The sequence below is a fragment of the Hippocampus guttulatus genome, chromosome 6 (assembly GCF_054856545.1).
Source record: "Hippocampus guttulatus isolate MCC_2025c chromosome 6, RoL_Hgut_1.0, whole genome shotgun sequence".
NCBI classification, from domain to species: Eukaryota; Metazoa; Chordata; class Actinopteri; order Syngnathiformes; family Syngnathidae; genus Hippocampus; species Hippocampus guttulatus.
This window is the reverse complement of record NC_141266.1, coordinates 5,739,922-5,765,830: the sequence shown is the minus strand read 5'-3', so window position 1 is coordinate 5,765,830 and position 25,909 is coordinate 5,739,922. Positions and strand designations below refer to the sequence as shown.

The following is a 25,909-nucleotide window of genomic DNA, read 5'->3' as shown; positions in this document are numbered from 1 at the left end:
ACCTTTGTTTGTTACTCAGGCACCTGAATTATATATTTTTTCAATACTACATTTTCCATCTGTCATAATATCAGTCACATCAATCATCTCCATAGAACTGTTATTGACATTTTAAGCATTACATTTTCCAATAAACACAAAATAGATTCTCTTTTTAGAATTAAGAAAATAGTGCTACGCAGGAAATAATTTTGGAATACTTAATTTAGAAACATTAGTTGGAGTAAAGTGTGGCTTGTTCCTTTTAAACTCCTCATTACAATTACAGTTAGAGATTACATTTTAAAGTATTACATGCTATACCCAACTCACACGTGCATTTCACGTTGAAGCATTCTTTTTGTACAGCTGAACTTGAAAGTGTGGCACATTTCTTTTTGACTACCCCTTTAGCTGCATTTTGGAAAGATTTGGAAAACTATATACATATTGCAAATTATTGCTGTGTTTGAATCTAAAGAAAAATACTGCGTCCTATTGTTAATTTTTACATTTTCACATTCATAAATGTAAATGTTTGAATTCCACTCCGTTATTTAAATTATTTTTGTTTGGGGTAGAATTATTTTAAGTCTCTTGATCGAATAACAGATGAAAATGTGAATCAATAATTGCTATACATTCAGAAATGTTTAAAGAGTACCTCACATTACAATTACTTTAAATATCATTTATTTTTGTTATACTATTATGTATGTATGTATCTATATAAAATATGTTAATTGGATTGCCTGACGTATTGAATATATTTTGTTTATGAAAAAAAAATACTTTAGACATGGCACGTCAACGTCAGCAGGAGACGCTGTCTTACTGTGCAACTTCTCCAGCGACGTTGTTTTTCGCAGACTCGCACAACTGATGCAAATAGACACTGGTTAGAACAGTCATGTCATTTTAAATTCATCCTTGTCAAGGTTTAATGGTTCTAACAAGACAAGAGACAACAGATCATTGCTGGGAGGTATTTCCTCACATTTCGAAAATAATTAAATTAAACACATAATGACCTCTTAGATAGAGTTCCCAATACACTCTCTACCAATCATCGAATGTTTGTAAAGAACATATATATATATATGCATTTTGTTCATTGTTGTGTTTCTGTGGCTATTGCTCACGTGGCAGAAAAGTGCATATCTGTTAAAAACTGATTGTTGCCGTGTTCAAATAGTTTGAAAAAGTGGAGCACGAATGCGAGTGGTTTTGCTTTTATGAGAGCTACGTGTGCTGTTGTCAACTGACAGTTGCAATAAAACTCAGGAAAAAAATAAAAATTCAGTTCCCACTCCGTGACTGTGAATCAGTTTCCGTCCTAGTGAAGTGGGCAGTCATTTCCCTGCGTCATGGCTGTAAACGACCTCGCCACCCTGCACAACACGAAGCGATAGCAGGAAAAATGCTAGCTGTTTGCTTGTTGTCACAGCACCGACTTCGCGTCATGGCCGCTGTAGTTCACGTGCTCAACTCCACATCCAATCACGTTCGTCAATCTATGTGACGTTGCAGATTCAAAGTTGGCGACGAAGTTTCTGTTCGTCGTCCGGGGTCTGGTCGTTATGTTAATCGGCTAAAAGTTATTTATTTCAATGTTTTTGGACCAATAAAGATCATATCCATCTCGTGGCATGGAGGTAAGAGTTATCGGGCCAGGTCCGTACAGGGCGACAAAGCTGGTGAGTAATGTTTAACAAATCAAAACAAAAGAGAGAGTTTGTGTGTTAAGTTTTAATAACTTTGAAGGAGGACGAACTACGGATATTAAACAACCAGATAACGCACTCTCTACCTAAATGTAATTTATATGCATTTTTAGTTGCATTAGTAGTAAAGGTAACGTAGTTTCATTTCCAAAAAAAGGTGGACTCTCGGCCCAGTCTCAAAATACAGAACTGAAATGATACTCAAATATTAAGATATCCTTTATTTGTCCCACACTGGGGAAATTTACAGCCTCCAGCAGCAAGTGGATAAAATATGCCATACATTATAACTCTAATCATTTAAAAGTAGGACTGCACAATATTGAAAAAATATGCATATGCGACATTTGAATGTCAACATTATTCCGATATGAACCCGCAGAAAAAAACATCTTTACGATCTAATTAAAGAAAAACAATTCATGCGGAAAAATATTTACATATTCTTATCACTTAAGTTCCTTAGTGTTGGTAATGGCCATTGATACTTTTCTCTTATTGGATGGCGATGCATCTGATTGATCAAAGTTATCTTAAAGCACGCAATTCTGTATGAATTTCTTGCATTTTTTTTACATGCTGCACTACAGTGTCCATTATCAAAGTAACAACATTTGTTCAATATATTGGGCAGTCCTTATTTAAATTATGCCTCCTCTGCATGGGGAGACGATAAAACAGACGGAAAAAAATAAGAGTCACTCTCTTTTGAAGTCTTGCATTAATATGACCATGTTCTAAATAATACATCTTCTGCAGAAAATCCATCTTTAACAAAATATTTCTTGACATCTCTTCAGTGTAATAATGTACATAGTGATAGAGCAGTTTCACAGGGATATGAACAAAGGAAAAAAAAGTCACTTCAGTCTTTAGTTTTCTTACTTATAAATGTTTTCCGACTGGCACCTTTATTAGACATTGAAATATGTACGTGTGAGCTTTCTTGTTACCTTTATCATGTGTAGTAACTGTCCTGTTCAGTCAATGTGAAGTCAAATTTATTTATATAGCCCTAAATCATAAAAAGTCTCAAAGGGCTTCACATGCCCACAGTTGACAAATATTTCAAGTCAAGTCAGCTTTTGTTGTCAAATATGCTCTATGTGTAACATACAGCACAGATGAAATTACTTTCCTCTCTCAACCACAGTGCAAACATGTAGTGCATTGAATACACCCAGCTAAAATTTACATAAAAATTCCACAGACATAAATATATAAATATAAATAAATGAACAATGGCAACAACAGACAACCAAGGGCACTCATGAGTATTGTATATTCGTAGTTACTTGTTTTAAGTGCAATAATCGGATGTCAGATGCTGGGGGAGGGACACCGATTGTGGCAGGAGGCAGGGGTAGACGGGGGTGGGGGGGGGCATGGAGGGAGTTTAGTCTCCTGACCGCCTGGTGGAATAAACTGTTCTTGAGCCTGGTGGATTTAGCAGAGAGACATTGCAGCCTCCTCCCCGACGACAGCACGTCGAAGAGGCTGTGAGACGGGTGGGTGGGGTCACCTGCGATCTGGGTGGCTTGGCAGGTCAGACGAGAGTTGTAAGTGCCCGCAAGTGGAGGAAGAGAGACACCAATGATCTTCTCAGCCGCTCTCACAATGCGCTGTAGACTCTTTCTGCAGGACACGGTGCAAGTGGCGTACCATACGGTGATGCAGCTGGTCAAGATGCTCCCAATGTTGCCTCTATAGAAAGTCTTCTGATCTTAACCCCCAGGAGGGCACGGAGAAACTTAAAAAAAAAAACATTTGGAGAAAAACGAGAAACCTTGAGAAGGGACTGCAGATGGGTGATTCCCTCTTCTAGGATGACCAGGCTTCAATGGATGCAAAGTGGGCAACATAAGACAATTTTGTGCAATACAATGTTAGAATGGTTCTAAACATCCATTTAACGAGATGAAACGCTGCAGAAAGACGCCTTTGGAGAGGTGAGTGCTCATCAAAACCTGGCCCGGGTGGTCAATGAAGAAATCTTCATAGCAGTGCCTCTGAGTAGGTGGTCCACCCCAGATCTTGTTCAGCTCAGTCAGTGCAAATCTTGTCCGGATCAGTCAGAGCACAATCCTCAACTCTGAACCATAGTTATTTGGCTTGTTCAAAAGGTAAATGTCACGCACCTCTCGGTCGAGTGACTTCAAGCACAGCAGTCAAACACAGATGAATGAACGGGATGTCTTACTGCTTGCTTATTCAACTGGGGCTTTGTTCCATCCCATTTCAGCAGCAAACATTTGGCACTCACCATTGTAACTGAGCGTACCTGCTCAGCGCATTTACCTTAACTACTACTACTTGTTTTCGTTTTTGGCTTCTACCATTCCACCAGTGTCAACATCACACACGCAGGTTACAGTGCACTTCGCCCCACATAAAATAAAAAAATAAATACAGCACTTCACCTCTCATTTGTCCCGCAAAACACCAGTCAAATTAAGCACGTGCTAATTGATCCCATAAAAACCAATTCAAGTCGGATATTTTCATGAATTTATAAAATCCTCCTGGACGCCCGGACAGGGTGTAAAAAAAGTGTACATGTCTGCACAAAAGAGGGTGTGCCATCACCATCAGTAAAGGAGCTACTCCTTTTAACTGTGCTAGCTAGCTAATATAAAGCGTTTGGAATGAACTGTTTTCCCAAACTCAAATTTAACTAAAACCCACTTTAACATAAATACTGATAATTTTGCTATACTTAAGAAAAACATGCTGCATTACATTTGCATCAGGTTGCATAAATCAGGGGATCAAAACACTCAAATGAGAGTCTCTGCCAGAAAAACGTGACTTACAAAGTTAAGTGTCCCATAAGAAATGGAGGTGAAGAATGATAATAACGACCGCATTTTTCGTGTATTTCGAAAAATGTTACAAACTGTTGCATGGCTATGCTGCCTAAATAGTATCAAAAGTACTCAGCTACTTTTACAACTAAAGTTCACACACAGTACTGTATGTTTTCAATGATATTGTATTAATATAGTGTACATTACCAATACAGTAGTCTATTGTCTGCATTCTGTAGTGTTTCTTTTTGCTGCACGCTTCCGTTATGTATGTGGGTGTGAGCAAGTTTTTATTAACCTGAGTCTGCTGCCAAGTCCATCTCACATGCTTAGGGCCTTCAAAATATCAGGTTGGGGGGCGTGCTTTGTGAGAATGCGATATGGACAAAATTTCATGTCTTGATATTCAGGCCAGATATCTTGATTATGATAAGAATGAGAAAACCTTTATTCGTCTCACAATGGAGAAATTCCCAATTTACAGCAGCAAAGTTATGAAAGAAAGAAAGTAGAAAAACAAAAAGTATAGGAGCTGCTGTAAATGATTAACTATTTTATTATGGGTTGCCTTCCTGTATGGAGTTTGCATGTTCTCCCCGTGCCTGTGTGGGTTTTCTCCGGGTACTCCGGTTTCCTCCCACATTCCAAAAACATGCAAGACAGGCTGATTGAACACTCAAAATTGTCCCTAGGTGTGATTGTGAGCGCGAATGATTGTTCACCGATGTGTGCCCTGCGATTGGCTGCCAACTGGTTCAGGGTGTTCCCGGCCTACTGCCCGAAGACGGCTGGGATAGGCTCCAGTACACCCTGCGACCCTTGTGAGGATAAAGCGGATCCGAAAATGGATGGATGGATGGAAAATATCAATCAAAAGGATATTGAAAGTGCAGTTTTTTTTAGAGGTGCAGTGTTTAGAATTTAGTGCCATCTCATGGTGAACTAATAGAACTGCCGTGCCTCAGAGAGACCACATTTCGCAAGCCGACCACCAGTTTCTTCGGCAGTGGTGCAAGCAAAACGTGCTAGAACAGATTTTTTTGTATATTATTGAAATTAATAGTGGATCTTTGAAATAAGACCAATGAAAGCTCAACACATTTTGACACATTGTCACTGACAGTCAATGTTGATAAAGTCAGCAATAAAAAAAAATCAATACAGATATACAGTATATATTCATAAAAATACTGCAGCTGTGCTTTAATGATCACAAATTTTATGCTACAATATAGGGCTGGGTGTAGATTCATGATAATGTTGAGGAAACAATTCACCTACGGCGCATGTTTCTGGAATGTGGGAGGAAACCGGAGTACCCGGCGAAAACCCATCCAGGCACGGGGAGAACATGCAAACTCCACACAGGGAGGCCGGAGCCGGAATCGAACCCTGCACCTCTGCACTGTGAGGTGAATGTTCTCACCAGTCGACCACTGTGCCGCCCACGATAAATAATAATTTTAATCAATTCCAACCACTGGGCATGCTGTATAAACGAAGTGGCAAAAAAACACAGTAAACTCATAACATTTACATCCCTGACTGTCTCGCAAAATTTCAGTTTATTGATGTCTTCATGTTTTTAAAACCCCATAAACCACCTTCAAGCTTGTTGGCGCTGATGTCGGTGCTTCCACCATGTTATTTTAATATGCTCCTCTCGCATACTGAAGTCCCCTGAATTTATGGGAAAAAGATTTATGGTTCGATATCGGGCTATGAAAAGGAAATTCATCCATCCATCCATTTTCCGATCCGCTTTATCCTCACAAGGGGGGGGGGGGGGGGTGCTGGAGCCAATCCCAGCTGTCTTCGGGCAGTAGGCGGGGGCCCTGAACTGGTTGGCTATGAAAGGGAAATGCAATTCAAATCGAGTATTTTATTTCTTTTAATGATGACTGATATGATAATTACCAATGCAGAAAAAAAATTATATTGGAATGTTAAACACAGGGTGGCGTGGTGTGGTTACCACGTCGGCCTCATAGTGCAGAGGTGCAGGGTTCGATTCCGGCTCCGGCCTTCCTGTATGGAGTTTGCACGTTCTCCCCATGTCTGCGTGGGTTTTCTTTTTAAAATGTCGCAATTCCTCATTTGTGGACTATTTCCTGTTTTACAGTGGAATGAAACTATTCAACTCTTCCGTGGTGGCATGCCATTAAGAAGACACTGGATGCACCTCCGCTACTATGACTGCACTTTTTCAGGATCGGAGGCTGTGGATTATCTCCATCAGCTTCTTCGGCACAACTGCAACTTTGGGCCAGAGGTGACTCGCTACCAGACTTTACAGCTGCTGAGGAAGTTCCTCAAGGCTCATGTCATCGAAGACATTAAGGGACGCCATGGGACGGAGGACTTTGAAGATAACTGTCATTTGTACAGGTAAACATACTTTTTAATGGACAGGTGTGAGACTGGACTGTTTACTCCAGAGACACATGTTGGCTTTCTAAGGACCATGATTTGACCTTGAGCAAGGCATCAAACTACCAGTTGGTGCGGGGTGCAACCCCTGTGCACAGCCCCATTATGTTCGCTAACCGCATGCTTGTTAAATGTGAGCATCAAAAAATTGTTCCAAAATTGGTACAGTACAAGACAATACTGTACATATTTTTTTCATATAGCGCTTTCACAATAGCTGCAGCTGTAACAAAGCGCTTGACAGAACATTGAACATAAAATAACAAAAATAATACAGAACAGAACACGACAAAACACAGACAATAATCCAATTGTAGCAAATATTTCTGCATACGCCTTGTTTGAAGCACTTATAGGTGAAGGAGGAGAGAATCAAAGTTAGTACAGTAGTCTCAAATGTTCCCCTCCTTGCGGGATGAAAAAATGGTCTTTTGTCTGTTTTCCTTTTCTCTTTCTTCCAATACTTATCCTAACTTTTGTTAGTGAGTCTTTAGCACCATTATGATCATCAGGAGGGAAAAAAAGCAAATGTGTCATTGTTTGGAAAAGTGCATCTGCTATCCTCTATTGCATGAATTGACAATGATCACTGTGGTTTTTTCGTTGATGGAAACTGTGACGGATGATTTTATGAAGTCAGGTGATACAGTGAAGCACGTGATTTTGTGTGTGTGGTACTCCACTGAGTGCATTGATGTCTCCTTTTGTTATAGATTCCCCAGTTTGTCTCCCCTCAAGTCTCTTCCATTGAGATCGCTGTCTCGACACAGCACTGACCTGCCAAGACTCATCCGCTGGGATGACTATGAGGAATTACCACAGCAGGAGAACGCAGCACCTGTGAAGTCTAGCATGGTGAGACAGTAACAATTGTGCACGCTCAATTAAATTCGTAACTGAATGTGCAGGATGTAGTGGAAGCCTTCCAATTTCATTTTAAATTGCTGCATAGCACAAACTTCGCTTTACTAAGAGTTCTTAACAACGGCTTCCTGCCAAATGACTACTCTAAATGAGTACTGCTGTGATGTGTTTCTTGTCTGGCTGGAGGTGTGTCCGATACAAGATGTTTTATACTGTGCCCCACAACATCTTAGAATCTCGGTTACAGCAATTTGTGCATCAGTGGTAGCGTTCTGGATTGGTCTAGATCAGGGGTCACCAATCATTTTGAAACTGAGAGCTACCACTTTGCTCCTGATTAATGCGAAGGGCTACCAGTTTGATTGGCACTACTGAAATCACGAATAAGCTCAACATCAGAACATTTTTGTACTAGAAACATAATCATGTTATTGTTAATAATGATACTCATTGATGTGAAGATCTGATGTGAATTAGGGCTGAATGATTCATCGAAATGTTATCGTGATTTCGGTTTTGGATTAAATTTAATAGAAGAAAAACGATTCAGAAGAGCGCGGTGGATTTGCGAGTTCCGGACGTTGTCAAAGTACCCTGGAATGCACACACTGGAATACCAAGCATGGAGCAATTGGCGTAATTCTGTCCTCCCTGAGTGTGCTTCAAGTTGTTTAATGACACCCAATTACAGTTTATTGTAAAACTAAACATACAACAAAAAACTACAAACATTTAAATACAAAAGTTCTTCTGCTCAGGCTCGTTGATAATATATCTGAAGATGTGCTTCCAGAGAGTCAGTGTGGATTTAGGAAGGACCGTGGCACTGTTGACATGATCTTTGTGGCTCGCCAACTGCAGGAAAAATGCATAGAGCAGCATCGAGGTCTTGCCATGGTGTTCATCGACCTGGCAAAGGCCTTTGATGCTGTGAATAGGCCCCTCCTGTGGGAGGTTTTACAAAAGTTTGGGTGCCCACCTACGTTTTTGGCAGTGGTGAAGGAGCTCCACGAAGGTGCTATGGCTCGTGTCCTTGGATCTGGAGAGAAATCTGACCCCTTCCCAGTTTGCTCTGGTGTTCGACAGGGATGTGTCATTGCACCGGTTGTGTTTAACTTATTCCTCGCAGCCATACTAACAGTGGCCCGGCGAAACATTGGCCCGGAGGACGGAATCACTATGAACTACAGACTGGACGGCAATTTATTCAATTTGCGACGCCTGAAGGCTCGAACTAAAATATCACAAGACTCCATGGTGGAATTGCTGTATGCGGATGATGCAGCTATTGTTGGGGCCAACACCATAAATCTACAGAACAATCTCTCTGCCATAGAGGAAGCTTATACCAGAGCTGGCCTAACAATAAATGTCAACAAGACTGAAGCGATGTACAGTGGCCAGGAGGGTGACGATGCTCCCACCTTCCTTGTACGAAATGAACCACTGAAAAACGTACCGAGTTTCGTATACCTCGGCTCAGTGTTGAACACTACTGGTGATATAACTGGAGATGTTCATCGCCGGATTGGATTGGCCTCATCTGCATTTGGCGGGCTCTCGCAGAGGGTCTTTCTCAACAAGAACTTGAGAATCAAAACCAAGGTTGCAGTCTATAAGGCCATCTGTCTCTCAATTCTACTTTACGCATCGGAAACCTGGGTTCTGTACAGAAAGCATCTGAAGCTGTTGGAGAGATTTCACATACAATGTCTACAGCGCATCCTTGGGCTGAAATGGTGGGATAAGGTGACCCATATTGAAATACGGAGGCGTGCCGGTGTCGAGCCCATGGAGACTATGCTGGTGAGGAGGCAGCTGCGATGGGCGGGACATGTGAGAAGAATGCCGGAGAATAGACTTCCTCGACGTATGTTTTATGGTGAACTAGCCGGAGGCGGACGCAGGGCGGGGGGACAGAAGAAGAGATACAAGGATCTGCTGGCTGCCAACATGAGGGCCTGTAACATGGAGCCTCAACATTTTGAAGCACTCGCAGATAACAGGGATAATTGGAGGGATGCATGCGAGATGGGGGTAATCAATCATGTGGGGAGATTTGAGGATCCAGCAAGAAGACGCCGAGAGCGCCGACACCGAGTGAGGACCCCGCCATCTGGACAGAGACGAATTAGACTTTGATGCGATGTCTGTGGCAGGACATGCGCGTCAAGAATTGGCCTCTACAGCCACCGCCGTACCCACCTGTGATTACTTCCTGAAGGAGGAAGTAATGTCATCGTCGGCAACGACGGACAGCATTAAGAAGAAGAAGAGAAACATTTACGCTAGCTGTAAGGAGACACATCTTCCGAAAAGTTCAACTATAATCCATAGCCTATTCCCGCAAAAGCCTGAGATATCATTCTGATGCTTTTTTGAAAAGGTCTCTATGTCAGAGCTGGGCAAAGTATGGCTCAGAAGTCACATCCAGCCCGCCCATCGTCTCTGACTGGCCTTCACAGTGACCATGAAGTCAAAATGAAACACAAACTTTGCTGTGCTCTTCTTTTGAAAGATATCATTTTATTTCATGAGTACATGCGAGGATACCAGTTCAGGTGAAGCAGCGCGAGCAAGAGCTAACAATCTGCAGTGGTGCCTACTTTGTGACGTTTTCACTCATTTGAGTGATTCCAGCTATACATCTCATTCAATAGCACTAGAAACCGTTAGTGTGTGCGAACACACAGATCATGTTCATAATTTATTACACTTAATTGTCAAGCAATGTAGGAAAGATGCATGTCAAGATCAAGATGCAATATTTTCTTAATTTAAAGTCTAAGAAAGTGTTTGCATTCCCAGAACTTGTCACTGTTTCATGACTAGTAAATGATTTTTACAACAGGCAGGTGGGCTACTCATGTGACTCATGTGGTCTTTGCAGGCTAACTGGGGCCCATGCTCAAAATTGGATGTTGGCCTGAATGTGAGTGTGAGTGGTTGTTTGTTTCTGTCCCCTGACATTGGCTGGCGATCAGTTCAGGGTGTACGCCGTCTCTTGCCCGAAGTCAGCTGGGACAGGCTCCAGCACATGCCTGGCCCCAGTGAGGATAAGCAGGATAGAGAATAGATGGATGGATCTTTGTCTGCATGCTGTATTCACATGTTTGTTGCTATCTTTATCATTAAAGTGGGGAAACTAAAAAAAAGAAATTCAGAAGAGGGAAAAATTATAAATTGGTTGATGATGATGATGACGATGATGGTGATTAGTCGTAATAGTGGTACCGGTACTTTTTTTGTCGTAGTAGGAGTTGTGGTTGTATCTGGCAGACAGAACTAAGTGTCTGAGATTTCATAGTTTTTAGTCCCAAACTGCTCCACTGTCTTTTGCAGTTCCACAGGATTTTAATTCTTGGTGTATCTACTCCGGTCAAGAACAACGCTTCGTACTGATGTCCACAATGGTTTTATTTCGCTTCCATTATGGAACACCGTGAAAACTAAAACAGACATTCCAAACATCAACATTAATAATAATAATAATAGATTTTATTTATAAGCGCCTTTCAAGACACCCAAGGACACTTTACAATAACAAAAAACACAAAACAATACGGGTTGAGCAGCGGCAGCCAAAACGCGCCAGCGTTCACTCAACCCGAAAGTCAGAAAGAAACAAGGGAGGGAGAGAAAAAAAAACCCCACGCTCGAACTACCCTCATTTGAGGATAATTTGAGTGAGGCAAAAAACTGTTCTTTCTGGTGTGCCCACCTTGGCCAACGGGACACAGTATAAAACTGAACAGTCATAAAGACACAAACGAACAATAATCTGTTTGATAACAACATTAAATAAATCAGTAAAGATAAGATACTGTGTGCACCTTGGAAACTGACAGTAGATAAATTGAAAATACAGTCAACCAGACGATATAAATTTCTCTCTCTCTCTCTCTCTCTCTCTTTCTCTCTCTCTTTCTCTCCCTTTCTCTCTAACTCCCTCGCACCATCCGGCATACGTGACCCCAAACTGGACGAAATCTTTCAGAAAATATCTCAAATAATACTGTAATTTGAAAAGATTTCAAGAAAAAAGACACATATCAAGGTTCGTATGGAAACAAACACACTTTCACCAAACAACAACCTCAAATAAATGTTAGATCCTAGTTGTCATGGCAGCCAAGTGAAACCAATACGGGCGCCAGCTACGTGTGGACTCTGATTATTCTATTTGTATTTGCTGCCCCTGGACTTCACCTTGCGCAGGCATGCGATTTCCTTCCGTCGCTATTCTCATGTCACTCAGGTTTACTCTGTCTCACTACGAAGAAAGCTGTTTTCTTCTTAGAAGTGCTTTTGTTGTGAACTGAAGACATGAAAGCCTGGATTTCCTTGAACCTTTTTTAGATTTTAAAGAAAAGAAAAATGAAGTGATGGTTTTTGGTTGTTCGCAATGTTCAACCACCCACCACCAAGCTCCGACCCGTGAGCGTGGACCCCTTCCCACACGATATGTCGGGAACAGCCTCAAACTTGGGTTTTTAGGTTGGGCTGTGATTTTTAATTGGATCAGCAATTTGGCACAGCAGTGACTCCATCTTATTTTGCCTTTGGCTGCTGGTAAAGGTGAAGCTCTTTCTTGCACGGCAGCGCTTTGAATCAGTCATCCTGCCTTCATAAGATATCCTTTATTTGTCCCGCAATGGGGAAATTTACAGTCAGAGTTCAGAAAGGAAAACACTGGGTAGGGAGAGGGGGAAAAAAAACCACGCTCGAACTATCCTCTTCTGAGGATAATTTAAGTCCAGGATAAAAAAAAGACCCAAGCACATAAATAAGCATATGACAGTTACAACAAGTCACAAGACATAACATGTAATGAGAGGGCGGATGGATGGGAAGGGGGGGGGGGGGGGGGGGCGACCGCGACGTAGCTTAACTGACCAGCTGCACGGTCACCGAGCGCTCTGCAGATAATACTACGTCACGGGGGAAAAGAATCGGAGCGATGAAGACGGTGATAATAAGGATGTGTATGCGCGTGTGGTTGTCCAGTTGTGTATGTGTATGCGTGTACAGGTCATAGCTGCTTCGTCGAGGTCTGCTCATGAAGACAGTCCCGGCTTATCAGTCCATGGCCGAGAAGGAGGGGGGTGATGGTGGGGGCCCTAGATTCATTGCATACTTCCATCCAGGGGAAAGCATACCTTCCATCCAGGGGAAGTATGCTTTTCCCCTGGATGTGCTTTCATCACATCTCAATTGCATCACTGTAATGCACATTACATTCAAGTCAGCCAGTCCTACCTCAAATATGTCCACTTGGTTCAAAATGGTGCTGCTCTCCTTTTAGCTAGAACATTTAAGGCGGAGCAGATAACTCGTAGACTAGCCTCTCTCCACTGGCTACCAAAGCCCTTTAGAATTCATTGTAAGATTGTTTTATTTGTTGTTAAAGTGTCTAAATGGTCTTGCCCCTCCTTGCGCTGCTCCAACCATACGCTCCTGCCCCATACCTTAGGTCAGCTGACCAGCTGCTCCTGTAGGCCCTGAAGTCAAAGCGGATGTTCAGTGCGGGTCATGTTCTTTCTGGTGTGGATCCCAGACTGTGGAATGACCTGCCAGAGCACCTTAGACAAGCCCCCTCATTGTCCATTTGTAAAACACATTTCTGTTCCTTGACTCTCAACTCAGCATGAGACTCTGCCCTCGTTTCATTTTTGCATTTGTGTGTGTGTGTGTGTGTGTGTGTGTGTGTTCTTTAATTGTTTAATGTCTTATGTTCTATTCTGATGTATTTACAGCGCTTAGTTTCATCTGTGATTGTTATTTTAAAGTGGGGGTTGAACCAAAATGTTTGCAAAACGTTTACATCGCTGTCCTTTTGAACAGACTTCCGATTTTTGGAGCAAAAGGCACAGTGTAGCAATCGGGGATGTGCATGAATGCAAGCTCATTCGCAGAAAAGATATTACTCCCAAGGAAGTGGACCACATCTGGAAATCAATGACAGCTGCACGGTATGTACCAAACCCTCTAATGCCATTCTCAATTTTGTTGTTTTTCTCAATCTACTACATGAATTGACTTTCAGCTTACAGCAAGTGCTGGGTTTAACAACGTTGGATGGTGTATTAAATCCAGCACACGTGAAAGGCAAATACATAGTTCACAACGTCTTCAACATCAACAAGTCGGGCATAGTTGTGTTGGAGAACAATGATGGTAATGGCACTGGACTTAGTAGTAGTTTGGATGCGATGAAATATCTGACTATTATCCATCTGATTCCCTCTTCCCAGATGACATACCCTACTGGGTGATATCAGCAATGAAATGCCTCGCCAAGTGTAAGTATACTCTTGTTTGCAACAACAACAAAAAGGCACTGAACTGACATTTGTTTTTCAGACTACAGCAGACAACATTTGTGTGAAGGATGTCTAAAAATAAAAATAAACACTGTAATGAGACACAAGCATTTGGGCAATTATTTTTTTGCCGCAGTGAGATCAGTTCAGGAAAACTCCTCTGTTCTGTAACAACTGTGCAGCAGTGCACAAAGTGTGCGCTCTAAAAGCATGGTTGGATGAGTTTGGTGTCGAAGAACCTGACTAATAAACAGGAATTGCATACTCAAACAGTAAAAATACATGACTGTAATTGCACCGCAATGCCAATCCTTACCAAAACTGAAAAGATTCTTCCATGGTCGTTGCACCATTCATTTACAACCGTGGTTCTAAAACGTTTCACACAAAGTGCCACCATCATAAACCGATTCAATTCAATTAGGCAGAGGTTTTATTCATAATTATTCTTTAATATTCAGTGATAATTTTACAATTTGAGCCCTACGAGTCCCAGGGACTCGCTGATCCGAAAAGTATGAGTCCCATTATGTATTTCAGAGGGTCCCACATTTCGAATTCTGAAATGGTCTACTTATTCAATTGCATATGATAATAACAAACAACAACAATATACATTGATAATAGGTTTATTTCTGATAAACAAATGCTGCAAAAATTTAAATAATTCAGGCATACACGATTTGCTGAGAAATAGGTTCTTATTTCATCCCATGGTTCAGTCTTTGAGTTCATAAGTTCTCCTCTCTTTACTCTGCTTCCAATGACGCAAGGCTTTCTCAAAGTCAACTTATTATCGCAAAAAACGATCCATCTTTAGCTGCTTCCTCTGTGATATCACCGCAATAAACTTTCACAACACTTGTTCACAACACTTGTTTTAATGTTACACAACTTGGCAATCGTCTGCTTTCCGCGAGGTTTGAAGGCCGATCTCGCCAATCTCGTCTCGCGAGATTAATTAATGCAAGATCAAAACAAGAATGGCGGCGATTGTCGAACTTCGACACTGAGTTGCTGGGGAAAAAAAGATGTACCGTAGTTTTATTTATTTATTATTTTTTGGGGGGGACTGAGAAATTTCCTTGGGTCCCAAAAACACACATTATTTGGAACTGTGCGTCCCGCGGGAAAATTATGTGTCTAGGACGCGGGATGCAGCGGTAACAAGATGACTGAATATTGTACAGAGTGCAAGACACTGTGACATGATGCGGTTTGCCTTCCACTCAAACAGTAGTCCTTAGATTTCCTCGAAGAATATGTACCAGAAGGTACTTAAATAATGATTGGATCAACATTGATTGCACATGAAAGTTAAATAATTGCCCACATCTCTTGAACATACTGTTCACTCTACTTTGTTCTTCCATTCTCCACATTCCCCGTCTCCCTCGTTCAACCGTAAATCATACTCGGTACCCTCATGACTGCCCAGACAATGGGAAAATATCAAACTCATGAACAATCTGCTCAACACAACTTGTTCAATGATTAGCTTGCATCCTTCCAGGGAGAGCCCTGAAGACCACATTTTGAGAATCACCACTCGACAGAACATTTTGAAAACTGGTTTTGTATTTTTTGTTCTCCTACCAGTTCTGACCTATTGTTTTACCATGTCAAAGTGACTACTTTTGACAACCGTCATTAAATGAACAACGCTCGTCCTTTTTCATGGTATTTTATTTTGCAGTGGTAATTTCAGTGAAGGGAACACAAAACAATTACCGGTCACTCTTTTTCTGTTTAAGGGCCTAATGGCAATGACACCAAACAACCAGTGTACCCGGGATTTGAGAGAGATGTCTTGAAAACCGTGGCCGACTACTATCAGCGACTCAAAGAACCCCTTCTGACTTTCCATCTTTATGAAGTCTTTGTCAACATTCTCAGTGAGCTAAATTTTTTACAGGATCTGTACCCCCACGAGTGAAAACGTTACCTTTGCCTGCTTGATTTCCTCCCCAGGTCTACTACAGGAGCAAGACTTGGCCACTGAGGCTCTTCAAGTCAGCACTCTTTTGCTCTCGCCGCCCAATCGACGTCATCTTCAGCTATTGCTGAGACTCATGGCGAGGGTCTCGCAGAACCCCCATCTGCCACCACTCAATGACACTATTGCCACACGCACACTGGTATGGATTCCTTACGAGTTATTTTCTTCATGTGTTTCAATCATCACTCTATCTAGTGCCAGACAAAAGTTTGGAAACACAAAAAAAATTAAGTGTTGATTCGTTATTTGAAATTAATAAATACAGTCATCCCTCGTTTATCGCGGTTAATGGGGACCAAAACCACCCGCGATAAACGAAAATACGCGAAGTAGCGTCCAATTAACAAACAGGTTTAAAAAAGTTTTTTTTTTTAAGTCCGCAAACGGTCCGCGAGAAGCTGCAAAACAACAGCGAGTCACATAGAGCAACATATACAGTACTGTACTCCATGTATATGTTTTAAAAAAAAAAAAAAAAAAATTAATATGTTTGAAAAAATCCGCGATGCACTGAACCCTCGATAAACGGACCGCGAAGTAGCGAGGGATCACTGTAAATCCAGATTGATACATAACAGGGTTCCCATGGGTCCTTAAAGTTAATAAAAATCAGGAGAAGCTTCTAAAATAAGAATCCTTAAAAATTAACCTGTGGTGTTCATTTCATTTGTGTGTGTCATTTTCCCCACCCTTCCAATGAATAGTTTTGTCGGAAAATGCGCCTGGCGCCCTTCTCCTCAAATCCCGCTGTCGGGCTACATGCCTTCCTGGTTCCCGCTCTGCTTTTCCCGCCGTCTCCGATCAGTTCCGATTATGATCACGTGATCAGTTCGGGTCATTTCGGGCCAATTTGACAAACAGTATGTCAAATAAAGGGTTAGCTGATTGCCCTTAAAAATAAAGATATGCCCTTCCTTTGGCAGCAATGATTTGAACACCAGCTCAGTGATATGTGACTTTCTGTTCATTAAATCCACCGTGAAAGCCCTGCTGAATGGAGAAAAAATTAGCCCTCAAAAATTTTTAAAAGGTCCATAAATAGAAAGCAAGTGGAAGAGTGGGAACCCTGCATAAGTCATCGATGTTATGAAGAAATATTGACAGAGCTCAGAGATCAATACTGTGACCAATATGCCCCATATGTGGACGACTTTACAGGGTGTGGTGGGAAGAATTTCATCCGGTCGCACCAGCGCAAGTTCACGTTTACAAGAGATCATCTTTGATCTATGATCTGTACAGATCACACGCCATAGCTGGGGCAGCACATCGTCCGCGGATTGTTTGGTCTAAAGAAAAAACTGCATTCACTATCGCAAAGCGTAGCAGTGGTTATGATGAGAGGAGGAAGACCCCCCCCCCCCCCCCCCATATTTTAATAATGGTGCAAAAAGTGAATGGCAAGAAGGACATTTTTCGGGGAACGAAGACATGCAGTGCAACATTTAGAATCGGCAAGAGGAAATGCCCACGTACTTATTACTGCCGAGCTAGGTGAGTTTAATAGTGCTCGCAAGGCAAAACAAGTCCATGGAAGCTGCAAAGTTGAAACAAGATTCCAAAAAAAGCTCATGGATCACAATACCCATCGCAGAAATGAGCGTCGAGGGGGGAAAAAATGGTACGACCAACTAGACACCATGGGCCATTCTTGGACACTGGAGCAATGGATTCTGCTATGGCGTTACTATGCAGGTAAACATGAAATACAGTTCATATTTTTGGGGGAAATTATCATAGTTTGTTGTCTGTTGACATAATTTCCAGCAGTCTACTTTTTGTGAGTGTGTGTTTTGACCGCCGCACTGCAGTGAAAATGTTTTCCTGTTTCAAGTTTCATCACACAACTATTCATGAAACAGGATAGAGGATTTATTTACACAAAGCGTATTCGTTTTGTCAGCTACTGTAATATTCACTTTGAACGGAAACATTGCATTGACATACAGGGGAAAAATGTCCCACAAATAATGAATAAATGTAATGAAATAAATGTTAAAATATGTTTGATATAAGACAAATGTAAGGTTCACTATTACAGGCCCATACAATGTAAGAGTGAACTCTGATCTTATTTGGCACGTATTTTGATTCACAGTTGTGGATGGATATTTGGAGACACTTTCGAGTGAAAGAAGCTCTCCATCATCTGCTACACAGAAGTAAGTCCAGCATCTCCTACGACTCCAGCATTGCCTGTCCTGGTAAATTTCATTTCACATCACTTATAGGACATTCAACTCATTTACTGTTCCTCACCTTGCGTTTATATGTCAATAGGTAAGCGGAAAACGAAAGCAATTCTTCCTGAATCCTGGATGTGCTACGCTGCTATTTTTGAGGTACAAACTACAGTATTAGACTTACAGAATTACTTTATGTTTGTATTGAGTTTGTCACCTGTTGTCGCAATTATTAGAAGCACTTTTTAGTTACCTAGACTAGAGCAATAACAGGCTGATGCTAAAGCGAAGGTTCTGCCTATACAACAAAGTTTTTACTCACCACCAAAATAGACCCATGCAAGTACAGTACCCATAAAACAAGACATATTATTCATCCAAATAAAGTACACAGTCATTAAAGTTATTAGCTGTCAGCCACTGTAATACGCACAATTTGTCTACAACTGCGCTAAGAGGAAAATAAAAGTCGTGATTAAAACAAAATTGAGTACACGTTAAATAACACAAAAACAATATACCTGAATAAATACATTCAAAGAAAATCAACTGTTTAGATAAAATGCAAATGTATGCATAAAATCACTGACTTCTATCCTCTTATACCAAACTGTGACTTTTTTTTTCCTGCAGGTTTTTTGTATTTACACGGACGGATGAATATGTTTCCAATGCATGGACAAGTGTAAGCTCTTCATCCGGCCACCAAGCAGCAGCCCTCATTCAGCATTCGTCCATGCCAGTAAGACTTTTTACATGCAATAACTTGTCATACAAGTCTTTCCCCAACTGTTATTCATTTTGTGTTTCCATCTCAAAGGAAAGCGCACAACGGATGGGACCTTAGATTCACAGAAAATAGAAATCGCAAGCCAGGTGATCGCCAGGCCAGAAAATGACATGAGGCCAGGCAGACATTCCTCCAAATTGTGGACAATGTCAAGTTGGCCTGAGAGCAGGACTGGGAAATTCAGCCAGGCTTCTGGCTGTTTGTTTTGTATTTTAAAATGTACGAATAAAAAGACGCAGTGTGCAATTTATTCTGTTTTTCACTGTACCATTTGTTCTTTTTTTTTCCCCTCATAACTTTCCATGCAAACACATCTACATATACCAAATATTTTACGCTGCTGTAATGAAAACAATGAAGTCATTATTTAGTTCATTTATTTAACCTTCACTTATCTAGGAAAGGTATTTGAAGCGTAGGCACGCTTGCCATGGACCACTCACAACCGTGTTTGCGTCTGCTAAGTTATGTATAATAGTGTGTCATGGTTCCGGATCAGTCCGGAACAGGAGCGGCTCCCACAAATGCAAACAAGGATAAGATCGAGTAGAAAAAGGTTTCGTTACAAAATAAGGTCGCGAGACTGACAAAGTGCAACATAAATGGCTGGAACAAGTAATGCTACTCACAAAAAGAGCTTGCAAGAGAAATAACGAAAAATCACGTGTACAAAAGAAATGACAAGGAAAAGCCAATCAATGATTAAAACAAAAATGCACCAAGGTACCAAAGCAAATGAGAGAAAACAAACCAGAATACAATCATGTAAGTAATACCAATTATGACTTTCGCTTGACCCATTTTATTACATTTTGAATCAATGATAGATACTCACATTTCTTAAGTGCATATATCGCAAATGACGATCTTCAGTTCGGCGCTTGCCGTACCTTGCGTTGAGCCTCGAGTCGTTACCAACTGATGAGCTGTTACCTTCCACCCCAGTCGCGATCCAGACCTTTCTCGGCACCACCTTGAGACATTTACCACCATCCCTAGCGTCAGGAGTCTCGTTTGCCTTTTGGATTTTTGCTGAAATCTTCCAATGAACGGTGCTGTTCACTGGCTGGCTGTCAGCTGGTGGTTCAATTTGTTTTCTTTGAATGATGATACATTTAACTCTCAGAGCCATCATAGATATAAGGCAAGTACTAATGATTGTACTCCCCCCGGCCTAGATGGTGCAAATGTTCTCGCAGTGCGTTTTGGGCTCCCCGGATGAGATGGACTTGGATGAGCTGCTTGCCTCCAAACTGGTTACTTTCATGATGGAGCATCACCACACCATCTTCCAAGTGCCCGACAAGCTGCGCTGTCAAGTTGAGGAGCACCTTTCCCACCTGCGAAGAGTTCAGGTCTGTTATTTAGGAATGTATGAGTACAGTATGATAAATCCGTGAATGGTGAGATACCCGGTGCTGTTTTTCGGCATGGGTGATGGCAGCACCGTGAAAAAGTATTTGCCCTCTTCTCAACTGCTTGCTTTTTTTTTTTTTTTTTTTTTTGGCATTACATTTCTCATCTTACTTGAATTTCTTTGGATCAGGGCCTTTTGTAGCAGCTTTTTGGCCAACTTCTTTTTTATTTTTATTTTTTAGAAGGGTTCTGTTTAAGCTATTCCTCTATTGAACAGGCCTGGAAGTAATCGGGCTTAGGTGTGATGAGCAAAAATGAATTCCGCTTTCCCAAACTTTGATTCGCCGCAGTTAATTTTTCACACAAGGCCAGATAGCTTTGAAAAAAAAAACAACAACAACTGTCAATCAAAAATCAATCAATAAAAAAGAAAGAAAGGGAAATTTCAAAACTGCATTTTATATTTCCTTGGGTTACCTTTAATATTTACATTTGTTTGATTATCTTAAACATTAGCGTGGATAAACTATGCCAAAACTTATATTTGAGAAAGACAAATACTTTTTCGTGGCACTGTAAATAGAGGATCGGCTCTCTCCTGCAGAGGCAACATGGCATGGCCTTACATAATAGTACACCTGCTGTTTTTGGTTTGTCTGTGCTTTTCAGCTGATATGCCTAACAAGAAGTATCTGAACAAGTGTGGCTCCTAATGGTTGTGCATCTGCAGTTGGTCTCTGTAATGATCTGTAGGAGCCTTTGATTGTATTTTTTTTTTTAAAGCAGCGAGCTTGTGTCCTCTTTCCCCAACACAGCACACAAATATTGAATGATTCATGGACTGTGGTGATCTGTCTCTCCTTAGCAAGCACAAGAACAGGATGGAACACCTTACAGCGTGGCAGAGAATTGATTACATACTAATCATACAGTGGGAGGTGGCGCTTATGGACATTACACAAACGGTTTTCACACAGAGACAGACCCAATGACACCGTTTTCTTCCGCCTTTATTGTACACATACCCATAATCTTGTTGTTATTTCAGTTAATTAAGGGGGGAAACATGATTTCATGTGATCAAGCTCGCATACAATATTTGAGGTGGAGCTGATTTGAACGTCAAAGGCAAGCATTTCTTCAAGTTCAAGTCAACTTTATTGTCAAATGTGCTCTATGCGCAACATGCAGCACGGACGAAATTTCTTTCCTCTCAACCACAGGAGAGAGAGGAGCCGCTGCGGGTGCCCGCGTCACCATCAACAGAACAGTTACCATAAAATGACAAAATAATACCACACAGCACATAAGACACAGACAGTCGTGCAATCTTAACCACTTTTTCCGCATACACTTTGTTGTTTGAAGCAGTTACAGATGAAAGAGGAGAGGATCAAAGTGTCCTTTCACCAGTGGATCAGAGACGTCATGCTGAAAATGTGCACACGTCTGCTACAAGCTAAGTTTGAAAGCAAACACAAAGCTGTAGCGTCCATTGACGAAAAAGAGATAGGCTCACATCTCCTGTCCCATGTAAATCCGCTTCAATTCCAAGCGGCGACTCCCAGTTCCCCATACGCATCTGCGCTGACGCTTCTTTCTTCTCATCGTCGGCTCCACAAGCCATCTATCCATCCAGCCGCAGACTGTCCAACAGCACCGACATTTCCGCTGAACAAAACGGGCTGTGAAACATTCTTTAGTGTTCATACATGCGCAGACAGGCATAACTTTCACTTGCTTTTGTTTTATTTCCCCCCACCAGATTAAATATGCAGGTTCTGATACAGACTTCAGCACATCTCCAGCATTTCACAAACAAATTCGACGGGTGGTGTCAGAGGAGCCAAAGGTGATTGGTACCCAGACTCCTCTTCAGGAGCTACTGGAAGGCCTGATCTCTGACAAAGAGCTTCCTGCTAAGGACAAAAAGAAAAGACTAAAACAGGTACGCCCTCCTGTGGACAAATACGGATCTAATATGCCAGTTTCGAGAATGCAACACCCTCCCATTTTACTTTGCTAAGTCCGACGCCTACTTTTATTTCAGTTTCAAAAGTCTTATCCTGAAATCTACCGCAACCGATTCCCCTCTGAGGAGAGTAGAGCTGCTGCCATGCCTGAGAAAAACCCTCGCCTCAAACCTCACCTCCTGTTTTTCAACCTCAAGAAACCATCGAACCCTTTTCAGAGGAGCTGGAGTTTCAGGGCCTGAAATACCACCGTTGAGTCTGGTTTAGTTAAGCATGGTGTGTAACGGTTCGGTATGACACCCCAGAAGACTTGTTCAACAAAACTGTTTGTTTCACAAACCTTCAGAGAAAGGTTGATTAAAAAGGTTGGGAAAAGGTCGACACTTTGCCATAAAGTATTTGTGGACTATGTTGTGTCAATTAAATTCATTATGGGCAAATCAGCTCAACAAATAACATCAATCAACAAGTGCTGCTGCAACAAATATGTGAGTGACGAGCAGCGACGTGCAGAGGGGCCAAACTGCCAAAGGAGGAATATATCTGACCTTCAAACTTTTATTTTCTGCTCACACTTGGGGGGGGGGGGGGGGGGTTCTGTATTTTGAACTAGCCATGATACTGTTTTAACTTGTGGTTTAGAAAAGTCCAAATCTAACAGAAAAGGAGTTAGATGAACCCACTAACCATACTGAAAATTATAAATAATAAATAGTTTTGTAATAGAAATGTAAATTTCCCCAGTGTGGGACAAATAAAGGATATCTTGAGTTTGACACCATATTTATGTTTACAATTAACGAGCGCTAAAAGAACCACTGCTGTTTGTTACAATGAATTCAAGGAGTTGAGCACTTGTTCAGATTAAGATTAAAATTGCACTCAAGTGAAATATATGCATTTCAAAAATATGAAAGTGTTACTCGGTCTAAACATCGTTGCATGTGAAAATCAAAAGCTTTGTGTTAATTTTCGACTGCATTCAATACGTCAACTGTACAGGATACAAAGAAGAAACCAGCTGGTACACAGTTGCATGTTTCATTTGTAATAATCATGATGATCACACTTTCTTTAAATTACAATTGAAAATCAGCAAACAGAACCCTTTTCTACAAAAACAAACTTTAGATCTCATTTGATGTGCACTCTCAAACATGTTTTCCTTTTTAATGTATGTGTGTACGGGTGTGTCGACTTTCCTAATCGGTACATATTTCAATGTATTATAAACGAAATTATTTTTCACACTGCTGTGCCGTCAGTCATGTTCACTTCGAGGCTGTCTTAAGAGATGTTTTATTTTCATAGATGCTATTGTTCTTGATTAATACACTCAAATTGTTGTCTTAATAATGCTGGAATGACTGTTACACTTGAACTTTGACGTTGCTGGTAAATGAAACATTCAATGTGTGTTTGATATAGATTGATTCTATAAATCTTCAATGTATTTTGGTTTGTCCTCTAATATCCCAGATTAAGGGCATTATTTCCCACTGTAGGCTCAGAGCATAACTATGATCTTTGTTTTTGTTTTTTTAATACAATAAATGACACTGCAAGATGAAAAAATATCTCTATTGTCTCCGTGTAAATATTTGTACCTTATTTACATTTTAAGTATCGTAATTAGATTCAGGAGTCACCGATGGTGTAGTGGTACACTCGCCTGATCTGTGTGCAGGCAGTGTGGGATCAATTCCCACTCTGTGTGGATGTGGGTGTGAATGGTTGTTTGTCTCTATATGTGCACTGCAACTGGCTGGCGACCAGTGCAGGGTGTAGTTGGCCTTCTGCCCGATGTCAGCCGGGGTAGCCTCCAGCAACCCATTCTGACTGATTATGGGCAGCTTTCTTCTGAAGCAGTACACCAGCCACGAACTTTATGGCCACAAGAGAAACGCCTGACCTGAATGCAAAGCAGGCCAACTTTCTTTTTTTTTTAAAGCTACTGCTTCAGTCCCTCTTCACAAACCCTTAACATACATACTGTAGTGAAATTGTAGTTTTATTTCATGGAAGCTTCTGGTACTGGATGAAAAGACACATTTGCAGATGCACTAGGCGGGAATAGTGTTCTTCTGTGGCATGTGTCCACCTTTGGATCCAAACCAGTGTGCCATGAGCGATCATGAAATTTTACTCCACTGATGTAAAATGTCATTATTTACGACAAATAATTTATCTTTGTTCAACAGTCTAAGCCAATGATATATTAAGATGAGAAAACCTTTATTTGTCTCACAATGGAGAAATTCCCAATCTACAGCAGCAAAATTATGAAAGTGAGAAGTAGAAGAACAAAAAGCATCTAAATAAATATCAATTCATTCATTCATCTTCCGAACCGCTTCATCCTCACTAGGGGTGCGGGGGTGCTGGAGCCTATCCCAGCTGTCTTCGGCAGTAGGCGGGGGACACCCCGAATTGGAAGCCAGCCGATCGCAGGGCACACGGCGACGAACAACCATGCACGCCCTCACTCACACCTAGGGACAATTTTGAGTGATCAATCAGCCTGCCATGCATGTTTTTGGAATGTGGGAGGAAACCGGAGTACCCGGAGAAAACCCACGCAGGCCCGGGGAGAACATGCAAACTCCACTCAGGGAGGCTGGAGCTGGAATTGAACCCCGTGCCTCTGCACTGTAAAGTCGACGTGCTAACCACTGGACTACCGGGCCACCGAAATATAAATATAAATTATCCAAATGATTTTAAAAATGCTTTGAACAACCTTTAAAAAAGAAAAAAAAGAATGTCATTTTTAACCTCGATTCATAAGCACAAAACATACATTCATTCATATCCTACAAGATAAGATCAGAAAACCTTTTAAATGAAAAAATTGTCTCATAATAAAAGATACCAGGCCGTATCAAATACAAGTACAGAGAAAATACCGATTTTGAAGGGTGATTTGCGGCCTGGGGCATATTATGCACATGAAATGACGCTAACTTCTCTCCCTCTACTGTACATGGCACATAATGAAACTGTATCTACTTTTGTGACATTTTTGATTGGTGGTTGTGCCACTAGATTTTTTTTCAACTTGACTATGGACATCTGTTGGGAAGCATCGATGTCAGATGTGAACACAAGCATGAATTAGCTTTTGGGCAAGTTCTCCTCTTCAAACGGAAGCTTCACGATTTCTAAATAAACACTGTATTTCATTTACTTCTGTTTCTGTTCATTGATTCCATCAAAATAATTGCTGTTCCCAACGCTTGCGTAGTTTCCATATCCTTCCAGCACTCTGGAGCAACTGATATTTTTGGCCTAATTCCAGTCAACAAAAATAGCATTGATTATCAAAAGAACAATTATTTTTGAGTATGCGATGAAAGGCAATTACCGGTAGATCATTCACCGATTAACTCTGAGGCTGAGCCTATTTACTTATTACATTGTGTAACAGAATGTGTAAGATTGAGGCACCGCCTGCTGAACTGAACTGGACTGCACTGAAGGT

At 41.2% G+C, this 25,909-nt stretch overlaps 1 protein-coding gene and 1 long non-coding RNA gene across 2 annotated transcripts; both read left to right on the top strand.

Annotated features, from left to right (window-relative positions):
* The first annotated feature begins 1,528 nt into the window (after nt 1-1,528).
* Nucleotides 1,529-23,978, top strand: LOC147203368 (DEP domain-containing protein 1B-like). Its single transcript, XM_086114693.1, has 11 exons — nt 1,529-1,676; nt 6,633-6,898; nt 7,654-7,795; nt 13,649-13,776; nt 13,851-13,981; nt 14,059-14,106; nt 15,882-16,022; nt 16,099-16,265; nt 20,278-20,454; nt 22,221-22,403; nt 22,506-23,978. The coding sequence occupies exons 1-11, from the start codon at nt 1,629-1,631 to the stop codon at nt 22,668-22,670; spliced, it is 1,596 nt and encodes a 531-aa protein (XP_085970819.1). The 5' UTR covers nt 1,529-1,628; the 3' UTR covers nt 22,671-23,978.
* On the top strand, nt 17,696-19,233 carry LOC147203369 (uncharacterized). The gene is made up of 4 exons (XR_015101078.1): nt 17,696-18,288; nt 18,407-18,468; nt 18,943-19,051; nt 19,130-19,233. It is a non-coding gene; the product is annotated as an uncharacterized LOC147203369 (long non-coding RNA).
* Nucleotides 23,979-25,909: the final 1,931 nt, after the last annotated feature.